Source organism: Cetorhinus maximus, unplaced genomic scaffold (assembly GCF_964194155.1).
Source record: "Cetorhinus maximus unplaced genomic scaffold, sCetMax3.hap1.1 HAP1_SCAFFOLD_1689, whole genome shotgun sequence".
NCBI classification, from domain to species: Eukaryota; Metazoa; Chordata; class Chondrichthyes; order Lamniformes; family Cetorhinidae; genus Cetorhinus; species Cetorhinus maximus.
In genome coordinates, this window is record NW_027597629.1 from 33,745 (window position 1) to 55,161 (window position 21,417).

The following is a 21,417-nucleotide window of genomic DNA, read 5'->3' on the forward strand; positions in this document are numbered from 1 at the left end:
CTTTATTTAAGTCATTAATACAGATTGTAAATAGCTGAGGCCCCAGCTCTTGCGGCACTCCACTATTCACTGCATGGCAACTTGAAAAAGCCCCGTTTATGCCAACCCTGTTTTCTATCCTTTAACTAACCCTCTATCCACGCTAATATATTACCCCAACTCAATGAGCCCTTATCTTGCCTATTACACTTTTGTGTGGCACCTTATCGAATGCCTTTTGGAAGTCCAGGTATACTACATCTACTGGTTCCCCTTTATCTACCCTACTGGTTACATCCTCAAAAAACTCTAATAAATTTGTCAAACAGGATTTCTCTTTCGTAAAACCATGTTAATTTGTTCTAATCATACAATGCTTTTCTAAGTGCATTGTTAAGACTTTCTTAATAATAGATTCCAGCATTTTCTCAACAACTGATATTAGGCTAACTGGCCTGTAGTTCACTGTTTTCTCTCTCCCTCTTTTCTTGGGAACACCACAAGCTGACAGATTGGACACATTATTGCATAAAGTAAATATTCTCCTCTTTAATACCACAACAAGAGAACATTCAATCCATATTTTCCACATCAGATCCACAGTCTTTTCCCCAACATTCCCCCCACTTAAAGGGATTACATACAGGAGCATGTGCACAGTGAGGGGTAGAGATAGGTGCACAGTAAAGGGTTAGAGAGAGAGAGAGGGGATGCACAGTAAGGGGTTAGAGAGAGAGGGACAGGTGTACCATAAGACATTAAGAGAGAGACAGAGGGATAAAAAGAGACAAATGTATAGTAAGAGGTTGGAGAAAGAGAAACAGGTCTATAGTAAACGGATAGAGAGAGAGGTATATAGTAAGGCGTTGGAGAGGGAGAAACAGGTCGGGAGTAAGTGGATAGAGAGAGAGGGGTATAGTAAGGGGATAGAGAGAGAGGCGTAGAGTAAGCAGTTAGGGAGAGAGAAAGATAGGTGTATAATAAGCAGTTAAAGAGCGAGAGAGGTGTATATTAAGGGGTTAGAAAAAGAGAGAGAAAGACATATGTATAGTAAGCAGTTAAAGAGCAAGACAGACAGGTGTATGATAAGGGGTTAGAGAGAGAGAGGTGTATAGTAAGGGGTTGAGAGAGAGACACACAGATGTATAGTAAGCGGTTAGAGAGAGAGAGACAGGTGTATAATAAGGGGTTAGAGAGAGACAGGCGTATAGTAAGGAGTTAGAGAGAGAGACGTGTATAATAAGGGGTTAGAGCGTGAGAGAGAGAGAGATAGGTGTATAGTAAGGGGTCAGTAGTGTTGGTTGAGGGATGAATATTGGAAACAATATCTCGCTATTTTTCCAATTATGCTGTGGAATCTTTTGCCCCATAAAGAGGCACACAGGGGCTTGGTTTAACATCTCATCTGAAAGACAGCACCTTCAACAATGCAGTCAACCTGGACAATGTGTTAAAGTCTCTGGAATTATACTTGAGCCCACAACCTTCTGATGCAGAGGCAAAAGTGCTACCCACTGAGTCATGGCAATACAGGGATACGACAGATACACAGGCAGGTATACACTAGGAACTGATGGTCAATACACAGATACACAGGCAGGTATACACTAGGAACTGATGGTCAATACACAGGTACGCAGGCAGGTCAATCATGCAACATGTTTTTTAATATCATTTGTGTCGAGGCCTGTTGAATCAGACACAACTATTCATATAAAAAATCAATTTCATTTTAGCAGTCATAAGATTATAAGAAATAGGAGCAAGAAGAGGCCAATCAGCCCATTGAGCCTGGATACCCTTTCTGATCACTGTTACCTGAGAGGCAGCTTCCTGCTCCCATGGCAACTTCCCTTTATCTCCCAGGTTATTACAAGGGCTCCATGTTTGAGGAAATAGTTCTCTTTCACTGAATGAACACTCTGGATATCCTGGCATCGTGAATCAGCATATATCAGTTCTCTTATCACACAACACATTCTTCATGCAGTCAACAGTTGTTTAACCTTGTGAATCTAGTAGCCACAAACCTGATCACTATTCATCCTTAAGAATGTGGCAACTTTCAAGTCTGCCTGCATCCTCCTGTAGTGCAATATTTCATTGCAAAGATAAACTCTACTTGTTGACCCAACCCTAACACTCTCACATCCTCAAACCACAGATCCCACTTTAGTATTGCTGAAAAAAAGAGACATGCTCTCAAAGCTTTTCATCTTGCACTCGTCATCATCGTCACAAGAAATTTCCAAAGTAACAGGGGAACAACAATTTATACTGCATGAGAAGAGAGTGCTGATTGGTGGCAAGTAGACTCTGATTGGTGCAGGCGTTGCCATGGAGGATGCAGCATGCAACTGTTAATTGCCCAGCTTTGTTCAAATTCAAAATGGGCAGGTCAACTCTGGTCAAGGCACATACAAGAAGCCACATATATTCAAACACAGACCTCTGTCCTTTGCAGACAAAAGGAACACCTCCACATTTTACATCTTTTTCAACTAAACAAAAGCTTAGGGAACAGTCATTCTTTGGTTAATTTCCCAGGGCAATGCCTTGACCAATCTGAGTCAACTTGCCCAGTTTGAATTTGAACAAAGTTGGGCCGATAATTGTTTCTTGCTGCATTCTCCATGGCAGCACCTCCACCAATCAGAGTACATTGCCAACCAATCAGCACTCTCTTCTCATGCAGTATAAATTGTTGCTCCCCCACTGCTTTGGAAATTTCTTGCGATCTGTCCTGATGAGTGCAAGTCGAAAAGATTCGATAAAAATTGTCTCTTGTTTCAGCAATACTCAAGTTCTATACTACCAAACAACTATTACATTCCACTTTCTTATCTATTAACTCAATAAAAGGCGATGTGTTTAGATATTTCCTTACTCAGAACTATAGAACAGTAATTAGGAATTGACATGTTTTTTCAAGGTGTTGTGGCTTATGAATCATATCATCATGCTTGATAAATAAAAGTTAAAGTTTACACTTAAATAAAACAAAACATAGTAATACTAAACCAGCGGGATTCTAATCATCATCAAACAAGTCAGCCAAATTTGTGCTGCAAATCTGATTAACCCTTTCTATTTTAGTCTATTGCATTCTCCAAAGTTATTATCCATCAGAGCTGAGATCTGGATAAGTGCACTCTACCTTGATCTTATTTTCCTCAGTAGCCATAGTTCCATCAGTCACCAGACCACAAGTCATGACCTTCTCCAGGAAATGATTGAGTTTCTCCTGATCATGATCATTGTTGGATCCTGATGTTTCTATCAAGATGTAAAATGGTGCCTCTGGAAAAAGGTAAATGAGAGAAACCATAGTTAACAGGAGTGACAGTATCAGAGAAAAGGGAAGAAAGAGATGTAGCGAGGGAAGTAAAGAGAAAAACACTATGCATAATGAAAATGAAAACATGTAAGGGAGAATGATATGGGGAATATTGTCAAGGAAAGTTGAAGGAAAGAGAAAAAGAGTCCAGAAAGAAATAGAGAGTGACGAGATTGAGAAAGAGAGATAAATAAAGAGAAAGAAAACAAGAGCAGGCAAGTTTGATCAGAGAGAGTGACAAAGTAGACAGCTCTACCTGATCTACACACACACTGGAAGCAGATGGAATACAACATGGGGGAGTGTGAGGTCATGCACTTTGGTAGGAAGAATAGAGGCATAGACTATTTTCTAAATGGGGAGAGAATTCCGAAATCTGGAGTGCCAAGGGACTTGGGAGTCCTCGTCCGGGATTCTCTTAAGGTTAACTTGCAGGTTGAGTCGGTAGTTAGGAAGGCAAATGCAATGTTGGCATTTATTTTGAGAGGACTATAATATAAAAGCAGGGATGTGCTGCTGAGGCTTTATAAGGCTCTGGTCAGACCACATTTAGAACATTGTGAGCAATTTTGGGCCCCGTATCTCAGGAAGGATGTTCTGGCCTTGGAGAGGGTCCAGAGGAGGTTCACGAGAACGATCCCAGGAATGAAAGGCTTAACATATGAGGAACGTTTGAGGACTCTGGGTCTATACTCGATGGAGTTTAGAAGGATGAGGGGGGATCTGATTGAAACTTACAGAATACTAAAAGGCCTGGATAGAGTGGATGTGGGGAAGATGTTTCCATTAGTAGGAGAGACTAGGACCCGAGGGCACAGCCTCAGAGTAAAGGGAAGACCTTTTAGAACAGAGATAAGGAGAAACTTCTTTAGCCAGAGAGTGGTGAATCTGTGGAATTCATTGCCACAGAGGGCTGTGGAGGCCAGGTCATTGAGTGTATTTGGGACCAAGATAGATGGGTTCTTGATTGGTAAGGGGATCAAAGCTTATACGGAGAAGGTGGGAGATTGGGGTTGAGAAACTTATCAGCCATGATTGAATGGCGGAGCAGACTCGATGGGCCGAATGGCCTAATTTCTGCTCCTCTGTCTTATGGTCTAAAGGCCAGATGCTCTCTCAGTGCAGTTTAATGCAGATTTTGAGCCTGGGGAACAATAACTAATTTCCCCTACAAACACAATTTTTATATCCAACATGTATTTTTACAACTGACAGAAAGGAACAATCGCCCTCCCAATCACCAATACATTAGGAAGGAGCATTTCCACATCAGTCGGTATATTTTACAACATTATGACAAAGCATACTGCCCATGCACATGCACACAGACAAGTATAAATGCACATTTACATAGCACAATAGAATATACAGCACAGAAACAAGCCAGTCAGCCCTATTGGTCTATCCCAGCATTTATCCCTGACATGGGCCTCCTCCCACTCCTCTTCATTTAACCCTGTCAGCACATCCCACAATTCCTTTCTCTCATACTTGTTGGACTAGTTTCCCCTTAAATGCATCTATGCTAATTGCCTCAACTACTCTTTTTGGTAGTGAGTTCCACATTCTCACCACTCTCTGGATAAAGAACTTTCTCCTGCATTCCTTTCTGGGTTTATTAGACTATCTTATTTTTGTGGCCCTAGTTCTGGTCCCGCCCAGAAGTGAAAACCTTGCATGATTTTAAAGACCTATATCTGGTCATTCATAGGCCCTCTCTTTTCTGGAGAAGAGTCTCAGCATTTTCAATCTTTTGTTGATAGATATAACCTATTGGTTTCATCCTTGTCAATCTTTTTTTGCACCTTCTCATGTGCCTCCATATCCTTTTTATAACTATGGGAACCAGAACTCTTCATAGTCCTCTAAGGAAATCCGGGGGGGTGGGTAAGGCGGAGGATTTTATGGAGCCTGCAAGAGTGGGACATGCAGCGTGTTGACTTAGGCGGGAGCTGAAATTTTGATTTCCCGACAGCAGGTTGAGATGTCAAAATTAAGTCAGCCTGGGGCAGGTTCCCACTTATAACACATTTACATACCATGAATACTCATTAGCATAAACATTTTTATAATTACATCCTACCTTCAAGATAAACTCAACGGCGCATGAGAATCTCGTGGCGTTCGGTTCATGTTTGTTTAAAGGTGGCATGCACCAGTCAGCTTTAAGCAGTTGTGTCTAAGGTCAATGGTTTTCTTGCTGAACTCTGCGGAACAAGGGAGGGAAGCAGGAAAATGGCGAGCTTGCATGGAGGTTTGGGACCAGTAATGGTGGGTCAGGGGTGAGGGGTGGGGATTGTAGAGTGGGGTCGGGGTATCGAGGAGTGGAAGAGGGAGTGTCCTGGGTATGGTGAGTGAAGTATTGGTTGTGGACAGTAGAAGGAGTTGTAAATCTCACTGTCATCAGTTCTATGGGTGAAATCCATGGACACACATGTTCTCATCTCACTGTCTGCCTTCCTCATGTAGTTCAATTGCTGGAAAACCTATGGATCTAACACCAATATTCCTGCAACTCAGGAGCAGGTGGAGAGGATGCAACAAAGGACAAAAGGTTCTTGCCAGTCAACGACAGAGGCCAATACCCTAGCAGCAGTCAGCACCAGAGCAGGAGGCTGGTCGGGAGCAGCCACCAGGGGAAGACATTGTAGAAGACGGGCACTGGCATTTGGCAGCAAAGTTGTGGCATGATACAGAGCCTCCCTCCTTTTTGTCCAGGAGGCTCTTTTACAGCCCACCAGTAGCTGCAGCATTGTCAGCTGACAGCTAGTTTCACCAATGAAAAGGTTGCCCCCAGAGGAATTACATGTGTTTACCCACGTACACCACTGGCACTTAGACGTTTATTTAGAATCGCATGGGAAGCGGGAAACAGTAAGAGAGCAGAAGTGGTGCACAGTGCCAGTCTGAACGGCACGCCACAGTTCAAATTCCACCTTAAGTGTGTTGTAAACAAGGTTCTGTACAAGTTTAACACAACATCTGTTTTCAATTCAGTCCATCCAGAAATGAACCTCAGTGTTGGTTTGATTTTTAATTGCCTTATTAATCTGCATCGCTCCATTTAATGATTTATGAATCTGTACCACAAGATCCCTTTGCTCCTCTGCCCTATTCAGTCTCTTACTTTCCAAAGAATATAGGGCCTCCTAATCCTTCCCACCTTTCTCACACTTGTTGAAATGCATTTGCCAATTACACACCTATTCTCCAGTTTTATCAATGTCTTGTATTATGTCACGGTCTTCCTCGGTATTAACTACACCCACCCAACTTGGTATCATCCACAAATTTAGAAATTGCACTTCGGATTCCTGAGCTTAAGTTGTTTATGTAAATGGTGAACAGCAGTGGTCCCAGCACCAATCCTTGTGGAACACTATTTCCCACCTCCTGCCAGCCTGATTAACTACCTTTAATCCCTTTTACCCTCTGTTTTGTGTTTTGTATCCAGTGTCCTGTCCATTCCGCTACTTGTCCCTGACTCCACCTGTTTTCACCTTCATCATGAGTCTATGTGTACCTTATTGAAGACTTTTTGGTAATACAAATATATTACATCTACCCTATTCCCCTTCCCCTGTATTGCCCTTTCCACTACTTCTTCAAAGCATTCAATAAGGTTAGCCAAGTATGACCTTTCTTTTTAAAATCCATGCTGAGGACTTTATTTTACTTTCAGTTTCTAGATGATGTTCTATTGCATCTTTGAATAATGATTCAATTATCTTTCCTGCCATTGACTTAAGCCAATTGTTCCATAATTCCCTGGACTTGTTCTGTCTCCCTTTTTAGAAATAGGAATAACATTGGTTGTTCACCATCTGCTGACACTACACTATTCCCTTTTCAATTGAATTTTCATATATATGTAATAGTTTAACTGCTATCTCTTCCAAAACTATTTTTATATGCACAGATGCAATCCATTCAGATCAGAGATTTTATCCTCTAAATTTAATTAGATTATCAATTATATTCCCTCTTTCTTTCTTAAATGTCTTTATATCTTTCTTGATTTGTTCTTCTAATGTCCACCTTGTTAGTCTCCCTGCTGAGGCAAAGTAACAAAGTAATATTCAATACTTCTACCATTTCACTGTCGTTACTTGTGAGTTTATCTTATGATCTTTGTGATCCTATCCTGATTATTATTTTGGTATTTATAGGTCTATGGAATACTACTTCTTTTTCTATTGCTCAATAATATAATTTTGTAGCTCCTTTATGATTTCTTGTTTTTTGACTTCTTTTCTAAACTCATCATATCCCTTTTTGTAATTCTCTCCTTTATCGTTGATGTGCTTTAGTGTCAGCCTTTCCCTTTAGTTTCTGTAACTCTTCATTCATCCACATTGTTTCATTATTGGCTAGTTGGCTCTTGTTTTTAGCAAAATATATTTCTCTTGAACTCAGATGGCCTCTTTAAATATTTCCCATTGCTGTTCTATCTCTGTGTCTGTCAATTTTGTTTTTCAGTTTACTTTCCCTAGTTCCATTCTCATAACCTCTGAATTAGTTTTTTTTTCCAAATCTGTTGCTTTGGTTTTATCTTACTTATATTTTTATCAATGTTGGTTTGGTTTGGCTTGGCTTGGGATGGCTGAGGTTGGTTTTTTACATATAAATAAACACACCAACAGTGATGAGTGTCTGAAATGCACCCATCATCGTCAAGCGATCCTCTATTACTGGGAAATGCCTGCTTTAATAACCATCAGTTTCAATCACCTTATTGTTGGAATATTTCCACTCAACTGAACTCTCACTCAGCTGAGTACTGGTGCTGTCTGCTGTTTTTGTTTGGCTGATTTAGCCTGTACACTAGCACAAATATGCTGCAGGAAGAATAATACTCGAGCCAGCAAATATTTTGTGTAATGCTCTCGTTGGTGCTCAACATTCTCCCTCCAGACACAACCATGGTTTGTCTCACAGCCTACCATCTACACCCGGTCACACTGATATCACTCACACTTTGATAGAGATCTAAATAAAGACTGTGAAGGTTTGTTTTATCCGTTCGCGGGATGTGGGCATTGCTGGCTAGGCCAGCATTTATTGCCCATCCCTAAGTGCCCTTGAGAAGCTGGTGGTGAGTTGCCTTCTTGAACCGCTGCAGTCCATGTGGTATAGGTACACCCACAGTGCCAATAGGGAGGGGAGGCGGTGACGTGGTGATATTGCCACTAGACTAGTAATCCAGAGACCCAAGGTAATGCTCTGGAGACCCCGGTCCAAATCCCACCACGGCAGATGGTAAAATTTGGATTCAATAAATATCTGTAATTAAAAGTTTAATGATATCATAAAACCATTGTCGATTGTCGTATAAACCTATCTGGTTCACTAATGTCCTTTAGAGAAGGAAACCTGCTGTCCTCACCTGGTCTGGCCTACACGTGACTCCAGATCCACAGCAAAGCGGCTGACTCTTAAATGCCCTCTGAAATGGCCCAGTAAACCACTCAGTTGTATCAAACCTCTAAAAAGTCCAAAAAAGGTTCGATGCTGCATTTACTTTTGAGTGATTTTTGGGTTAAAGAGCTCTCAAGTACTGTAAATGTGGGTGATTTACAGGCCACTGCGGAAGCCTCACGGCAAAGACTGCAGTGGCTCAAGGAGAAGGGCTGCCACCATCTCATCAGGGCATCCAGGCATGAGCAATAATTGCAATCTTGCCAGTATTACCCACCTTCTCAGAACAAATTAAAGAGTCACTCAGCGGTATATTTTCTACACATGTTTAGATGCCCACTGTATATGCTTTAGACACAATAGAAAATAATTTTTTTGCATTTATGGGTTATGAACATCGCTGGCTAGGCCAACATTTATTGCAGAGCCCTAATTGCCCTTGAGAAGGTGCTGATGAGCCACCTTCTTGAACCTCTACAGTCCTTGTGGTGTATGTACACCCACAATGCTGTTAGGAAGGAATTTCCAGGATTTTGACCCAGCAACAGTGACAGAACAGCGATATAGTTCCAAGTCAGGGTTGTTTGTGACTTAGAGGGTAACTTTCAGGTGGCGGTGTTTCCATGGTCTGCTTCCCTTGTTCTTCTATTTGGTAAAGTCATGGCTTTTAAAAGGTGCTGTTGAAGGAGCCTTGGCAAATTACTACAGTACATCATGTAAATAGTACACACTGCTGCAGCTGTGCACCAGTGGTGGAGGGAGTGAACGTTTTAAGGTGGTGGATGAGGTGCTGATCAAGCGGATTTCTTTGTCCTCAGCGGTATCAAGCTTCTTGAGTATTTTTAGAGCTGCACTCATCCAGGCAAGTGGGGAGTATTCCATCAAATTCCTGACTTGGGCCTGCTATTTGCTGGATAGGCTTTGGGGAATCAGAAGATGAACTTCCCGCCACAGGATCGCTAGCTTCTGACCTGCTCTTGTAGTCACATTATTTATATGGCTGGTCCAATTCAGTTTCTGGTCAATGGTAACTACCAAGATGTTGATGGTGGGGGATTCAGCGATGGTGATATTATTGAATATCAAGGGGAGATGGTTACATTCTCCCTTGTTGGAGGTGATCATTGCCTGGCACTTCTGTGACACAAATACTGCTTGCCACTTATCAGCCAAGCCTGAATGTTGTCCAGGTATTGCCGTAGGCAGGCACAGGCTGCTTCATTCTCTGAGGAATTAAAAATGGTGCTGAATACTGTACAATCATCAGCAAACATCCTGGTGATCTCCAAGAACCCTACCCAGCCTGCCCTCAAGCTATTACCTCAGTATGTGAAAGATGGACAAGAAGCTGAGTGCAGGCCTAAACTAATCACTGTCCAACTTGTGACATTCCACTTCCTTATTACCTCTTGTTGTTCGACCAAGCAGGAAGAAAATGGAACCTTGGTGTATTGATAATGGGAAGATCATTGATGAAGCTGCTAAAGATGTTTGCACCTAGAACATTGCTCTGAGGAACCCCTGCAGTGATGTCTGGAGCTGAGATGATTGGCTTCCAACAACCACCACCACCTTCCTTTTGTGCTACAGTATTCTGATTCTGGCCAGTGGAGAGTTTAACCTCCCGATTCCCATTGACTTAAATTTTACTTGGGCTCTTTGATGTCACACTCGGTCAAGTACAGCCTTGATGTCAAGGGCAGTCACTGTCACCTCACCTCAGAAATTTAACTCTTTTTCCACGTTACAGATCAAGGCTGTAATGAGGTCTGGAGCTGGGTGGTTCTGGAGGAACCAAACTGAGCGTCAGTAAGCAGGTTATTGCTGTGTAAGTGCCACTTCATAACACATTCGACCACCTCTTCCATCACTTTGCTGATGATTGAGAGTAGACTGATGGGGCAGTAATTGGCTGGGTTAGATTAGTCCTTTTTGTGGGCAGGACACACCTGGCCAATTTTCCACATTGCCAGGTAGATGCCAGTGTTGTCGTTGTACTGGAATGGTTTGAGTAGGGACACGATTAGTTCTGGAGCTCAGCACTTCAGCCAGGTTGTTATAAGGGTCCATAGTCTTTGCTATGTCCAGTAGGTTCACTGTTTTGTGATATCACATGAAGTGAATCAAATTGGCTGAAGACTGGCATCTGTGATACTGGGGACCTCAGGAGGAAGCTAAGATGGATCATCCACTTGATACACCTTGACTGATGATGGCTGCAAACACTTCAGCCTTGTCTTTTGGACTAATATGCTGGGCTCCCCCATCATTCAGGTTGGGGATGTTTGTGGAACGTTCTCCTCCCATTAGTTGTCTAACTGTCTACCACCATTCTTGATTGGATGTGACAGGACTGCAGAGCTTTTGTCCGATCATTTAGTTGTGGGTCTGCTTAGCTCTGTCTGTAGCATGCTGCTTCCACTGTTTAGCATGTTTGTAGTCCTATGTTATGGCCTCATTTTTTTTGGGATATGCCACATGCAGCTCCTGGCATGCTCCCCTGCCCTCCTCATTGAACCAGAGTTGATCCTCTGACTTGATGCTAATGGGAGGGTCAGAGATATGCCAAGCCATGAGATTAATGAACTGTACCAGCCATATAGATATTGTGGCTACAACAGCAAGTCAGAGGCTGGAAATTCTGAAGCAAGTAACTCAAATCCTGGGCCCTCATAGACTGTCCACCATTTACAAGGCACAAGTCAGGAGTGTGATGGAATACTCTCCACTTGCCTGGATGAGTGCAGCTCCGACAACACTCAAGAAGCTTGACACCACCCAGGACAAAGCAGCCCGCGTGATTGGCACCACATCCACAAACATTCACTCCCTCCACCACCGATGCACAGTAGCAGCAGTGTGTACCATCTATAAGATGCACTGCAGGAATTCACCAAGGCTCCTTCGATAGCACCTTCCAAACACACGACCACCACCATCTAGAAGGACAAGGGCAGTAGATAGATGAGAACACCACCACCTGGAAGTTCCCCTCCAAGTCACTCACCTTCCTGACTTGGAAATATATCGCCGTTCCTTCACTGCTGCTGGGTCAAAATCCTGAAACTCACTCCCTAAGAGCACTGTGGGTGTACCTACACCACATAGACTGCAGCGGTTCAAGAAGGCAACTCACCACCACCTTCTCAAGGGTAATTAGGGATGGGCAACAAATGTCAGCCTTGTAAGCGATTTTGTCACTGCACTGTCACTCCTACAAATACTGTCATAGACAGATGTGATAGTTAGATTGGTAGGGATGAAGCCAAGTAAGGTTTTCCCTCATATTGGTTCTCTCACCAACTGCTGCAGGCACAGTCTGGTAGATATGCCCTTCAGTATTCAGCCAGCTCAGACAGTAGTGGTGCAACCAAGCCACACTTGATAGACATTGAAGCCCCCTGCCCAGGGTACATTCTGAGCACCTGCGACCCTGACTGTCTCTTCAAAGCTGTGTTCAATGTGGAGGAGTACTGATTCATCGGCTAAGGGAGGGCAGTAGGTGGTAATCAGCAGGAGGTTTCCTTCCCCATATTTAACCTGAGACCATGAGACTTCATGAGGTCCAGAGTCACTCCCTTACGACTGTATACCATTGTGCTGCGATGAGACAGGACATACGCAAGGAGGGATGGTGGTGTTGGGGACACTGGCTGTAAGATACCATTTGGTGAATATGACTATGTCAAGCTTGACCAGTCTGTTGTACAGCTCTCCCAGTTTTGGCACAATTCCCCAGGTGTTAAAGAAGAGGACTTTGCAGGGTTGACTGAGTTGGCTGTGCCTTTGTTTAATCCAATGCCTAGGTTGATTCAAGGTGATCTGTCCTGTTTTATTCTTAATTGAGCTTTTTGTAGCAATTTCATATAGCTGAGTGGCTTGCTAGACCATTTCAGGGGGCAGTTAAGAGTCAACCACATTGCTGTGGATCTGGAGTCACAGACTGGGTAAAAGTGGCAGATTTCCTTCCCTAAAGGATATTAATGAACCAGATGTTTTTTCTACAATAATCAATGTAGTTTCATGGTCACCATTACTTAGTCTAACTTTTTATTCCAGATTTACTTAATTAATCAAATTTAAGTTTGCCCCCAACCCCCCTGCCCCAGCTGCTGTGACGGATTTTGAATTCATGTCTCCGGAGCATTAGTTCAAGCCTCTGGATTACGAGTCCAGTGTGTGTTCACCCTTCATATCTAAGATGACCATGGCATCAACTAGAATTCATTGAGTTAAGTTTCAGGTACGATATGTTCAAAGATGGCTAACTAGTCCAATTTGAGCACGAAAATAGCTTGCACGTTAACACACGAATCGTTGGTCCGGAAGAGACACTTGCAGCTCTGGACTTGCGAATCTCAAATTTCCTGTTGGCCAGTGCTTAGCTATTCTGCTCGTAGGAGGAGGCACCTTTGTCTCCTATGCCACTAATCCAGTAAAACTACCACTATATTCCTGTTTCCTTTTTAAAAGGCTTTGTCTTAAAAATTTATTTGACAATCATTTTTTTCATTATTTTAGGGGTGAAGGGAGCTACAAGAGGATGTTATTCTGCATTGTAATACTACACACAAGCACCACGATAACATTCATCACACAAACGCGTACGAGGAGAGCAGCAGAAGCAGGGGAGGCAATGGAAGATTTGCAAGCAGAGTTATGTCAGCTGTATAACTAAAAGACAAATAGAAAATGAAATGTAACACCAATAAATTTCATGTGGGCTCAAAAGGGACTCTTGGGCCTAATAGTGAAAGTCGCGTTCAAAGTCCAGTCAATAGAACAAAGTATCTAACAAAACTGTCCTGTTGTCTCAGAGCTATGAGCAGAGAGTTTACAGTCAGCTGAATTAAGCACGTGTGATGCTAATTGCCATTGTTAACATCTACCTTGCTGTGGGATAAACCAGTCAGCAATTTGTATCACTCCTTGTCTCACCAAGCATTCATTTCAGAGTTCAAAGAAATATCCATGTGAGAGAAACAAATACCCAATTTGGGTCATGGGTTACTACAGTCACGCAGCCTCTTAGATAGGTACTAGGAGGTGTGATCAGCCAATGTCTAATTGAATGGTGAAAAAGGCTTGAGGAGCTGAATGGCATATCCTATTCCTTTCCAAGTCAACTCCCATAACAGTAAGAGGCTTACACTTCTCAACAGGAATGCCTGACGCCACAAACCTGAAAAAGCCTAGGATAGAACTAACAGTGATCTTATTTCATTTTCTTATCCCCCTTTTACCTTGCAATGGGTTTCTCAGTTTCAGGTGCTCGCACACAACTTCTCTGCAACTGTAATCCAGGAATTCAAACGCAGAGAGAATTTCACCCAACATGCTTTTGGATTCCTTGAATATATCCAAGATCTTCTCAAAGCTGTCACAACCTTGAGACACAAAGCAGATCAATATTGTGTGTATATTGTACAAGGATAAATTACTCTGTTGATAATAGCACTACCTCCCCACTCTCTCTTTCGACTCCTCCACCGCCGCTAAATCACCAGACTGCTATCCAACATCCACTGCTGAATGAGCAAAAATATCCCCCAACTAAATATTGGGAAGACTGAAGCCATTATCTGCATTCTCCATTACAAACTCCATTCTCTAGCCACTGACTCCATCCCTCTCCCTGGTGACCTCCAGAGACTGAACCAGACTGTCTACAAACTTGATGTCATATTTGACACTGAGATGAGCTTCCGACTGCATATCCTCACAATAACCAAGACCACTACTTGCACCTCCTTGATATCGCCCAACTCAGCCCTTGCCTAGACTCATCTGCTGATGAAACCCTCACCCATTTATTAGCTCTGCAGTGACTATTCCAACCCACTCCTGCACAGCATCCCACATTCTATCCTCAGTAAACTGGAGGTCATCCAAAATTGTGTTACCCAGGTCCTTACTTGCGTCAAGTCCTGTTCACTATCACCCCTGTGCTCAGCTGACCTACATTGGCTCCCAGTTAAGCAACGCCTTGATTTTAAAATTCTCATCCCTATTTTCAAATCCCTCCATGGACTTGCCCCTCCCTATCTCTGTAATTTCTTACAGCCCCACAACCCACTGACATATCTGCTCTTATCTAATTCCAGCCTCTTGAGCATCCCTGATTTAACTGTTCCACCACTGGTGGCCATGAAATCAGTTGTCCAGGACCCAAGCTATAGAATTCCCTCCCTAAACCTCTCTTTCTTCCCTTAAGATACTCCTTAGAACCTACTACTTTAACCAAGCTTTTGGTCATATGCCCTAATATTGCCTTATGTAGCTCGGTGTCTAATGTTACATCAGAAGGCTCCTGTGAAGTGCCTTGGAATATTTTATTACATTGTCATAAAGTCTAAACATTATTAAAAAGAGAGACATGTTGTCAAAACTTTTTGCCTTTCACTCATCAGGACAAACGCAAGAATGCCAAATTTCAAACAATCATGACAATTTATACTCTTAGGAGAGAAGGGTGCTGATCGGTTGACAAGTTGATTCTGATTGCCAGAGGCATTGTCGTGGAGAAAGCAACAGGAACTATAGGCTCCCCAACTCCCGAGGAGTTTCAAAAAGCATGCAAGGCTTGAACATATTCCTTTTGTTTGCAGAGAACGGGTCCCTGTGTATGAATGTATGTAATTGAGTCATGTTACGAACTCGATTATCTTAAATCAGTTGTTAGTGTAGCTATTAGTATACTCAGGATTGTTCAGCAGGTGCCGCCCAATCGTGTAATCACATCTAACGGGAAATATTTTGTTTTGGGTTTTGCAAGTGGGTTGGTTGAGTACAGTCTGTAATCTGCCTACTATGGACAGCCGAAGGATTATGCTGTTTGGATCGAACCAAACAGCAGGTTCCTTCAGTTCTTCCTGCTGCTCCTGCTGCACAATTGGCAGGGCCCCTTGACTGTGCAGAGCTAATTGGCTGGCCGCCGTGTGATTGCATGTCTATTGCGTGTCCTATCTCTGAGTGGAAAGTCCTGCTTGCATCCAGTCCCGCCATCTGGATATTCGCTGCTGCAAGGAGATTCCGCCCTGGGATTGGTGGTGTGTATATGGCGGTGTGTATATGGCGGCTGGAGTTGCTGAGGTGTGGTGGAGGAGGATTTGAATTTCAATGGCCTCAGAGGAGCTGTTATTGATTACGGGGTGATCATCAATCGCTCATATTTCGGTACGGTACTATGTGAGTATTTTACAGGGATATAGCACTGACACAAACATGATCCTCACTGGGAACTTTCCTGACTCATGGCTATCAGCTGGGTGTGAGGGATGCAGGCAAAGGCCAGACAGCAGTTATAACACCTTCCTCCAAAATTGTGAATAAATACTAACTAGTTTTCTGCCTTTACCTAGAAATGCTACATTAACAGCAGCTGATTTCCTTGGACACAGAATAGACACTGCAGTGATGATTCCAAGTGTCCCTTCAGCTCCGATAAAAAGTTGCTTGAGGTCATAGCCTGTGTTGTCTTTACGAAGTGATGACAGACAGTTCAAAACCATTCCATTTGCAAGTACCTGCAAGCAAGAACAGGGTATGTAACAATTGTGTACAACAGTTATTGAAATAACATTTACTGGCCAATGAGCGCACCCTTTGCATGTACAAGTGTTTCCTAAATTCACTCCTGAAAGTTAAAACCCAGATCTTTCAGACTATGTACCTTAGTCTTAGCCTTCCCAACTAGAAGAAATCATTTCTCTCCATCTACCCTGTCGGTTCCCCTTAATATCTGAAAATTTTGGTCACCCCTTCACCTTTTAACTTACAGGGAACACAACCTTAGTTTGTGTAATCTCTCCTTGTTGTCCAGGATTTTGATAAATCTATGCTGCATTCCCTCCAAGGCTAATATATTCTTCCCAGAATTCTCCCATTAACTCCCGGTGTAGTCTAACCAGGGTTTTGTGTAGCTGAAGCATGACTTCTACCCACTTGTATTCTAGTCCTCCAGATATAAAGGCCAACATTCCATTAGCCTTTTTGATTATTTTCTGTACCTGTCCATGGCATTTTATTGATCTTTGTACCCGCAAATCTCTCTGGACCTCCAGTGTTTCTAGCTTTTCACCATTTAGAAAGTACCCTGAGCTGTACTTCTTAGGTCCATATTACATTCTCCTTCTCGACGTAAATGTACCAATCATACACAAGGATTAGCGAAACAATGCTGTAGGTTTTTTACTTGAAGGTAAGACTATATACAGGCAATGTTCACTGGGAGACTGTGTGGCACATGTCTGACCTTGACCACTGCTGCTTCAGACTGCAAGTCATGGGACTAATACATCACATCCTGTCAAGGTGGTAATGGTTGACAGTCTTTTAAGATACACTCCCTTAAAGGTGTATGCACATCAAATCACAACAGTCCAAAGTAAATTACCTCACACTCGTTTACATTGAAATCCATTTGCCACAGTTTTGCCCACTCATTTAATCAATAAATATCTCTTCGGAATTTTATGCTTTTATCTACAATGTTTTAATGCCGCCTACCTTTGTGTCATCAGCAAACATGGATATATGGCTTTTTATCCTATCATCTAAGTCGTTTGTTATGGACGGGACAGAGAGAAAATGAACTTCTTTATCTCTCCCCCGTCTGTCCGTAAGCAGAGGTGTTTTTGAATTGTTTTTAAAGTAGGCTGTGGCATGTTTCCCCAAACCTTCAGTTAGTGTGATCCATTTTAATAATAACTCGTAGCAAACTCATGCAATAATTAACTCAGAAGGTTATTTATTCGCATTCAAACCCCAGGGGGAGTGTTCGCAACCTCTCTCACACACATACACAAACACGCGCACACACACATATACAGAAAGGGGGCGATAAGAAAGAAGAAGATTTACAACTATGGGCAACAACAGTAAAAGAACCACAGAAATAAATATTAGTTCATGTGATTTCCAAAGTCTGAGATGTCAAAGTCCAGAGGGTGTTGCCTTCATGGTGGAGTTCAATCCAGCTGAGTTTTTGGTTGGAGATAACAGCACAAGAATCCTTGAAATGAATGACAATACAACATGATGGAGTTTCTGTGCTTAGACCACTTGGCAGGCATTGATCAGAGACTTTTAAGGTCAAACAGGTTTCGAGGAGTTGAGAGATGGTGGTTGGCTGCTTGATCAGCCGGGAGTTGCTAGAGTTCTTTCCGGTTGATGTTAAATCCGCAGTCTGATCAGTGAGGCTAGAAATGTAATATTAAAATGATCCAAAAGGTTATAAGCAGGGCTTTATGTGAAGTGGCCCATTAATGAGTTACATGCAGCCTCGCAAGCAGTTTCTGTGCTCCTGGCTAAAATCCATTGTTTCCCTTAGAAGCAAAATGGTGGCTGTTAACACTTCTTCATGTATAACTAGTTTCGATGTCTCTGTCTTTGTTACCATCCTGCTTGGGGGAGTCAGTTCATTTGTTAGTCGTCTAGTTACGTGATTATACTGTGACCTTACAATGGGGTGTGAGATTCCACAAGGATGGGAGTGGAACTCTTTTGTTCTTGTAGTCTCTGTTGGAACCTTCCAAAACAGATGGCCAATCTTGTGAGTCATGTGACCTGTAGCAGCCATTTTGTGGTTCAGCAGAAGTCCATGTTAAAATAGCAAAAATAAATAAAGTTTTGATACATACAGTTTTGATGTCTTTTCGTGTCTTCTTCTTGACATAACACGTTAATAAATAGTGAATAGTTGAGGCACCGATATATTAGCCACACCCTGTCCATTGGAGTACCTGCCCATTATCCCGACTCTCTGCATCCTGCGCTCAGACAATTTCCTAACCAGGTCAATAATTTGCCTCAATTCCATGAGCTTCAATTTGATTAACAGTCTCCTAAGAGGGATTTATTATCAAATGTCTTTGGGAAATCCATATAAATAACATTCATAGGCATCCCCCTATCCACTATTTTAGTCACCTCTTCAAAACATTTAATCAGGTTCATTAGGTATGATGTACTCTTTACAAATCCATGCTGGTTTCTCCAATCAGCTAATAATTTTCAAGATGTTCAGTCACTCTATCTGCATGAATGCAAACATTTCCCAGTCTCTTACCATTCAAAAGATATTCTACTTTTTTACTTTTTCTACCTAAATGGATAACATTACACTTTGCCACATTCTTGCCCACTCACCCAACCTATCTATTTCCCTCTGCAGCCCCTTTGCATCCTTCTCACTGCTTACCTTCCCACCTAACCTGGTATCATCAGCAAACTTACCAAGACTCCTTCAACAGCACCTTTCAAACCTGAGACCTTTACCACGAAGAAAAACAATGGAAACAGACGCAAGGGAACACCACCACCTGCAAGTTTCCCTCCAAGCCACACCATCCCGACTATATTTATTTGCCTTCACTGTCGCTGGGTCAAAATCCTGGAACTCTATCCCTAACAGCACTGTGAGTGTACCTACACCACATGGACTGTAGCGGTTCAAGAAGGCAGCTCACCACCACCTTCTCAAGGGCAGCTAGGAATGGGAAATAAATGCTGGCCCAGCCATCATTGCTCATGTTGCAAGAACAAATAAATAAAATCTTGAATACATTGCATTCAGTCCCCTCATCCAAGTCATTAATATAGATTGTAAATGGCTGAGGTTCAAGTACTGATTCTTGTGGTACCTTGCCAGTTGCAGCCTGCCAACATGAAAATATCCTGTCTCTCTGTTTTCTGTTCATTAACCAATCCTTAATCCTTGCTAATGTATTACTCCTAATCCCATGAGTCCTAATTTTGTTTAATAACCTCTTGTGTGGCATCTTATCAAATGCTTTTTGAAAATTCAAATACACCACATCTACTGGTTTCCCCTTAACCATCTTACATCCTCAAAAAACTCTAATATATTTGTCAAACATAATTTCCCTTTCATTAATTGATGTTGAATCAGCTTAATCATGTTAACTTTCTAAGTGTCACATTATCATATCCCTAATAATAGATTCTAATATTTTGCCTACTATTGATGTTAGGCTGGGGTTATGATTGCTACTTCCAATGTTTGGGATCTGTTCTAGAATCTAAGGAATTCTGGAAGATCACACGCAATGCATCCACTATTTCTGTAGCTACCTCTTTTAAAACCTTAGGATGCAGATCGTCAGGGCCAGGGGATTTGTCGCCCCTTAGTTCCATTAATTTCTCTAGTTTGATTTCTTCACTTGTACTCTTTGTCCCAATATAATTGTCAAAAAAATGTTGATTTTGACATCCCTTGCAAATTCCTTTTCATAATCGTTTTTGTATTTCTTGCTATCTGTTTCATCATCTTCTGTTGTTCTCTCTCAATCACCAGTATCTGTGTTAATTTTTGTATTTTGGTATGTTTTTCTGAAGAAGTCTTGTGGCGCAGCGAGTAGCGTCCCTGCCTCTGAGGCAGAAGCTCCACGTTTCAGACCCATCCCAGGACTTGATGACGAAGGAAGGCTGTTCATAACGTGGCCAAACAAGTTGAGTATCAACCTGCGAATACTTCCAACACATACCAATGGCAGCTGGCAAGAGCAGGAGAAATTCCTGTTTTCATCAGCGTTAGAGATATGACCATCACTATGCATAGCTCCAGACTACAGCATGCATGTAAAAGTGCATGTTGCCAAAGCAACTCGGACTCCCTGAGTGAACTGTAACACACCACCAGTATATAGTTTTATGTTGTACCTTACTTCTATCATTATTCATGGATAGTTCTTTTTGACAAGTAAAACTCCTGTTCCTTAGAGATATAAACTGGTTCTGTATCACGTTAAATTCTTTTTCTCGAACGCCTCCTACTGATCTTCCATTGGTTTACCCATTAACAGATTTGACCAGTTTACTCTGGGTGGTTTCTGTCTCATCTCTTTGAAGTCAACCTTACCTAAATCAAGAATCTTAGTAGCTGTTTTGGATTGCTCCCTTTCAAACACAACATTGAACACAATAATTTTATTATTGTTATTAGATAAATGTTTGTGCACCATTAGGCTGTTAAGTAAATCTGGCTCATTGTTCATCACTATCCCTGATATGGCATGCCCCCTTAAGAGCATATTGTTGCAGAAAACTATCCTGAATCTACTCAGGAAATTTGCTATCTTTCTGACACAAGCTAGTAAATTTATTGTAATCTATATGAAAGTTAAAGTCTCCCATTAAAGTCACTATGCCTTTACTACATGTTTGTTTAATCTTGGTATTTATACATTCTGTTACCAAGAAGCCTATACATAACTCCCACTATATTCTTAAATCCTATTCTATTTTTAAATTATATCTCTAACGTCTCCACTGCCTGCTAGTCTCTCGTTACATTCTCAGAGAAGTAATCTCATCCTTAATCATTAAGGTTACTCCTCCCCAAAGACTAGAAGCTAGTGCACAGATACAAAAGGCAATCTAAAAGGCTAACAGAAAGTTGGCCTTATCTCGAGAATGCCACAATTTAATGGGAAAGAAGTTAAGCTTCAGGGGATCTGGGGAATTAATGGTGAAGTTGGAGAGTCAGTGGTGAGCTGGGGTGAGTCAGTGCTGGGCTGGGGGGAGCGGTTGATGGTGAGGTGCGGGAGTTGGTGGTGAGCAGCGGTGAGTTGGTGCTGGGCTGGTGGGGAGCGGTTGATGGTGAGGTGCGGGAGTTGGTGGTGAGCGGGGGTGAGTTGGTGCTGGGCTGCGGGGGAGCGGTT

The 21,417-nt window shown here is 42.3% G+C and overlaps 1 protein-coding gene and 1 long non-coding RNA gene across 6 annotated transcripts in view; one reads left to right on the forward strand and one right to left on the reverse strand.

Moving 5' to 3' along the window:
* LOC144676548 (uncharacterized) overlaps nt 1-20,913 on the forward strand; it is a 32,951-nt gene extending 12,038 nt beyond the window's left edge. The window contains exons 2-3 of the long non-coding RNA XR_013575362.1: nt 13,264-16,277; nt 20,093-20,913. This is a non-coding gene — a long non-coding RNA (uncharacterized LOC144676548). The remainder of the gene's footprint in view (nt 1-13,263; nt 16,278-20,092) is intronic.
* d2hgdh (D-2-hydroxyglutarate dehydrogenase) overlaps nt 1-21,417 on the reverse strand; it is a 40,246-nt gene that overhangs the window by 6,409 nt on the left and 12,420 nt on the right. For 4 of the 5 annotated variants that reach the window (XM_078536947.1, XM_078536950.1, XM_078536946.1 and 1 more), the window contains 3 exons: nt 16,092-16,260; nt 13,978-14,121; nt 3,137-3,279 (listed from right to left, as the gene is read on the reverse strand). In XM_078536947.1, coding sequence (XP_078393073.1) covers nt 3,137-3,279; nt 13,978-14,121; nt 16,092-16,260 — 456 coding nt within the window. The remainder of the gene's footprint in view (nt 1-3,136; nt 3,280-13,977; nt 14,122-16,091; nt 16,261-21,417) is intronic. The other variant, XM_078536948.1, reaches the window with a different exon arrangement.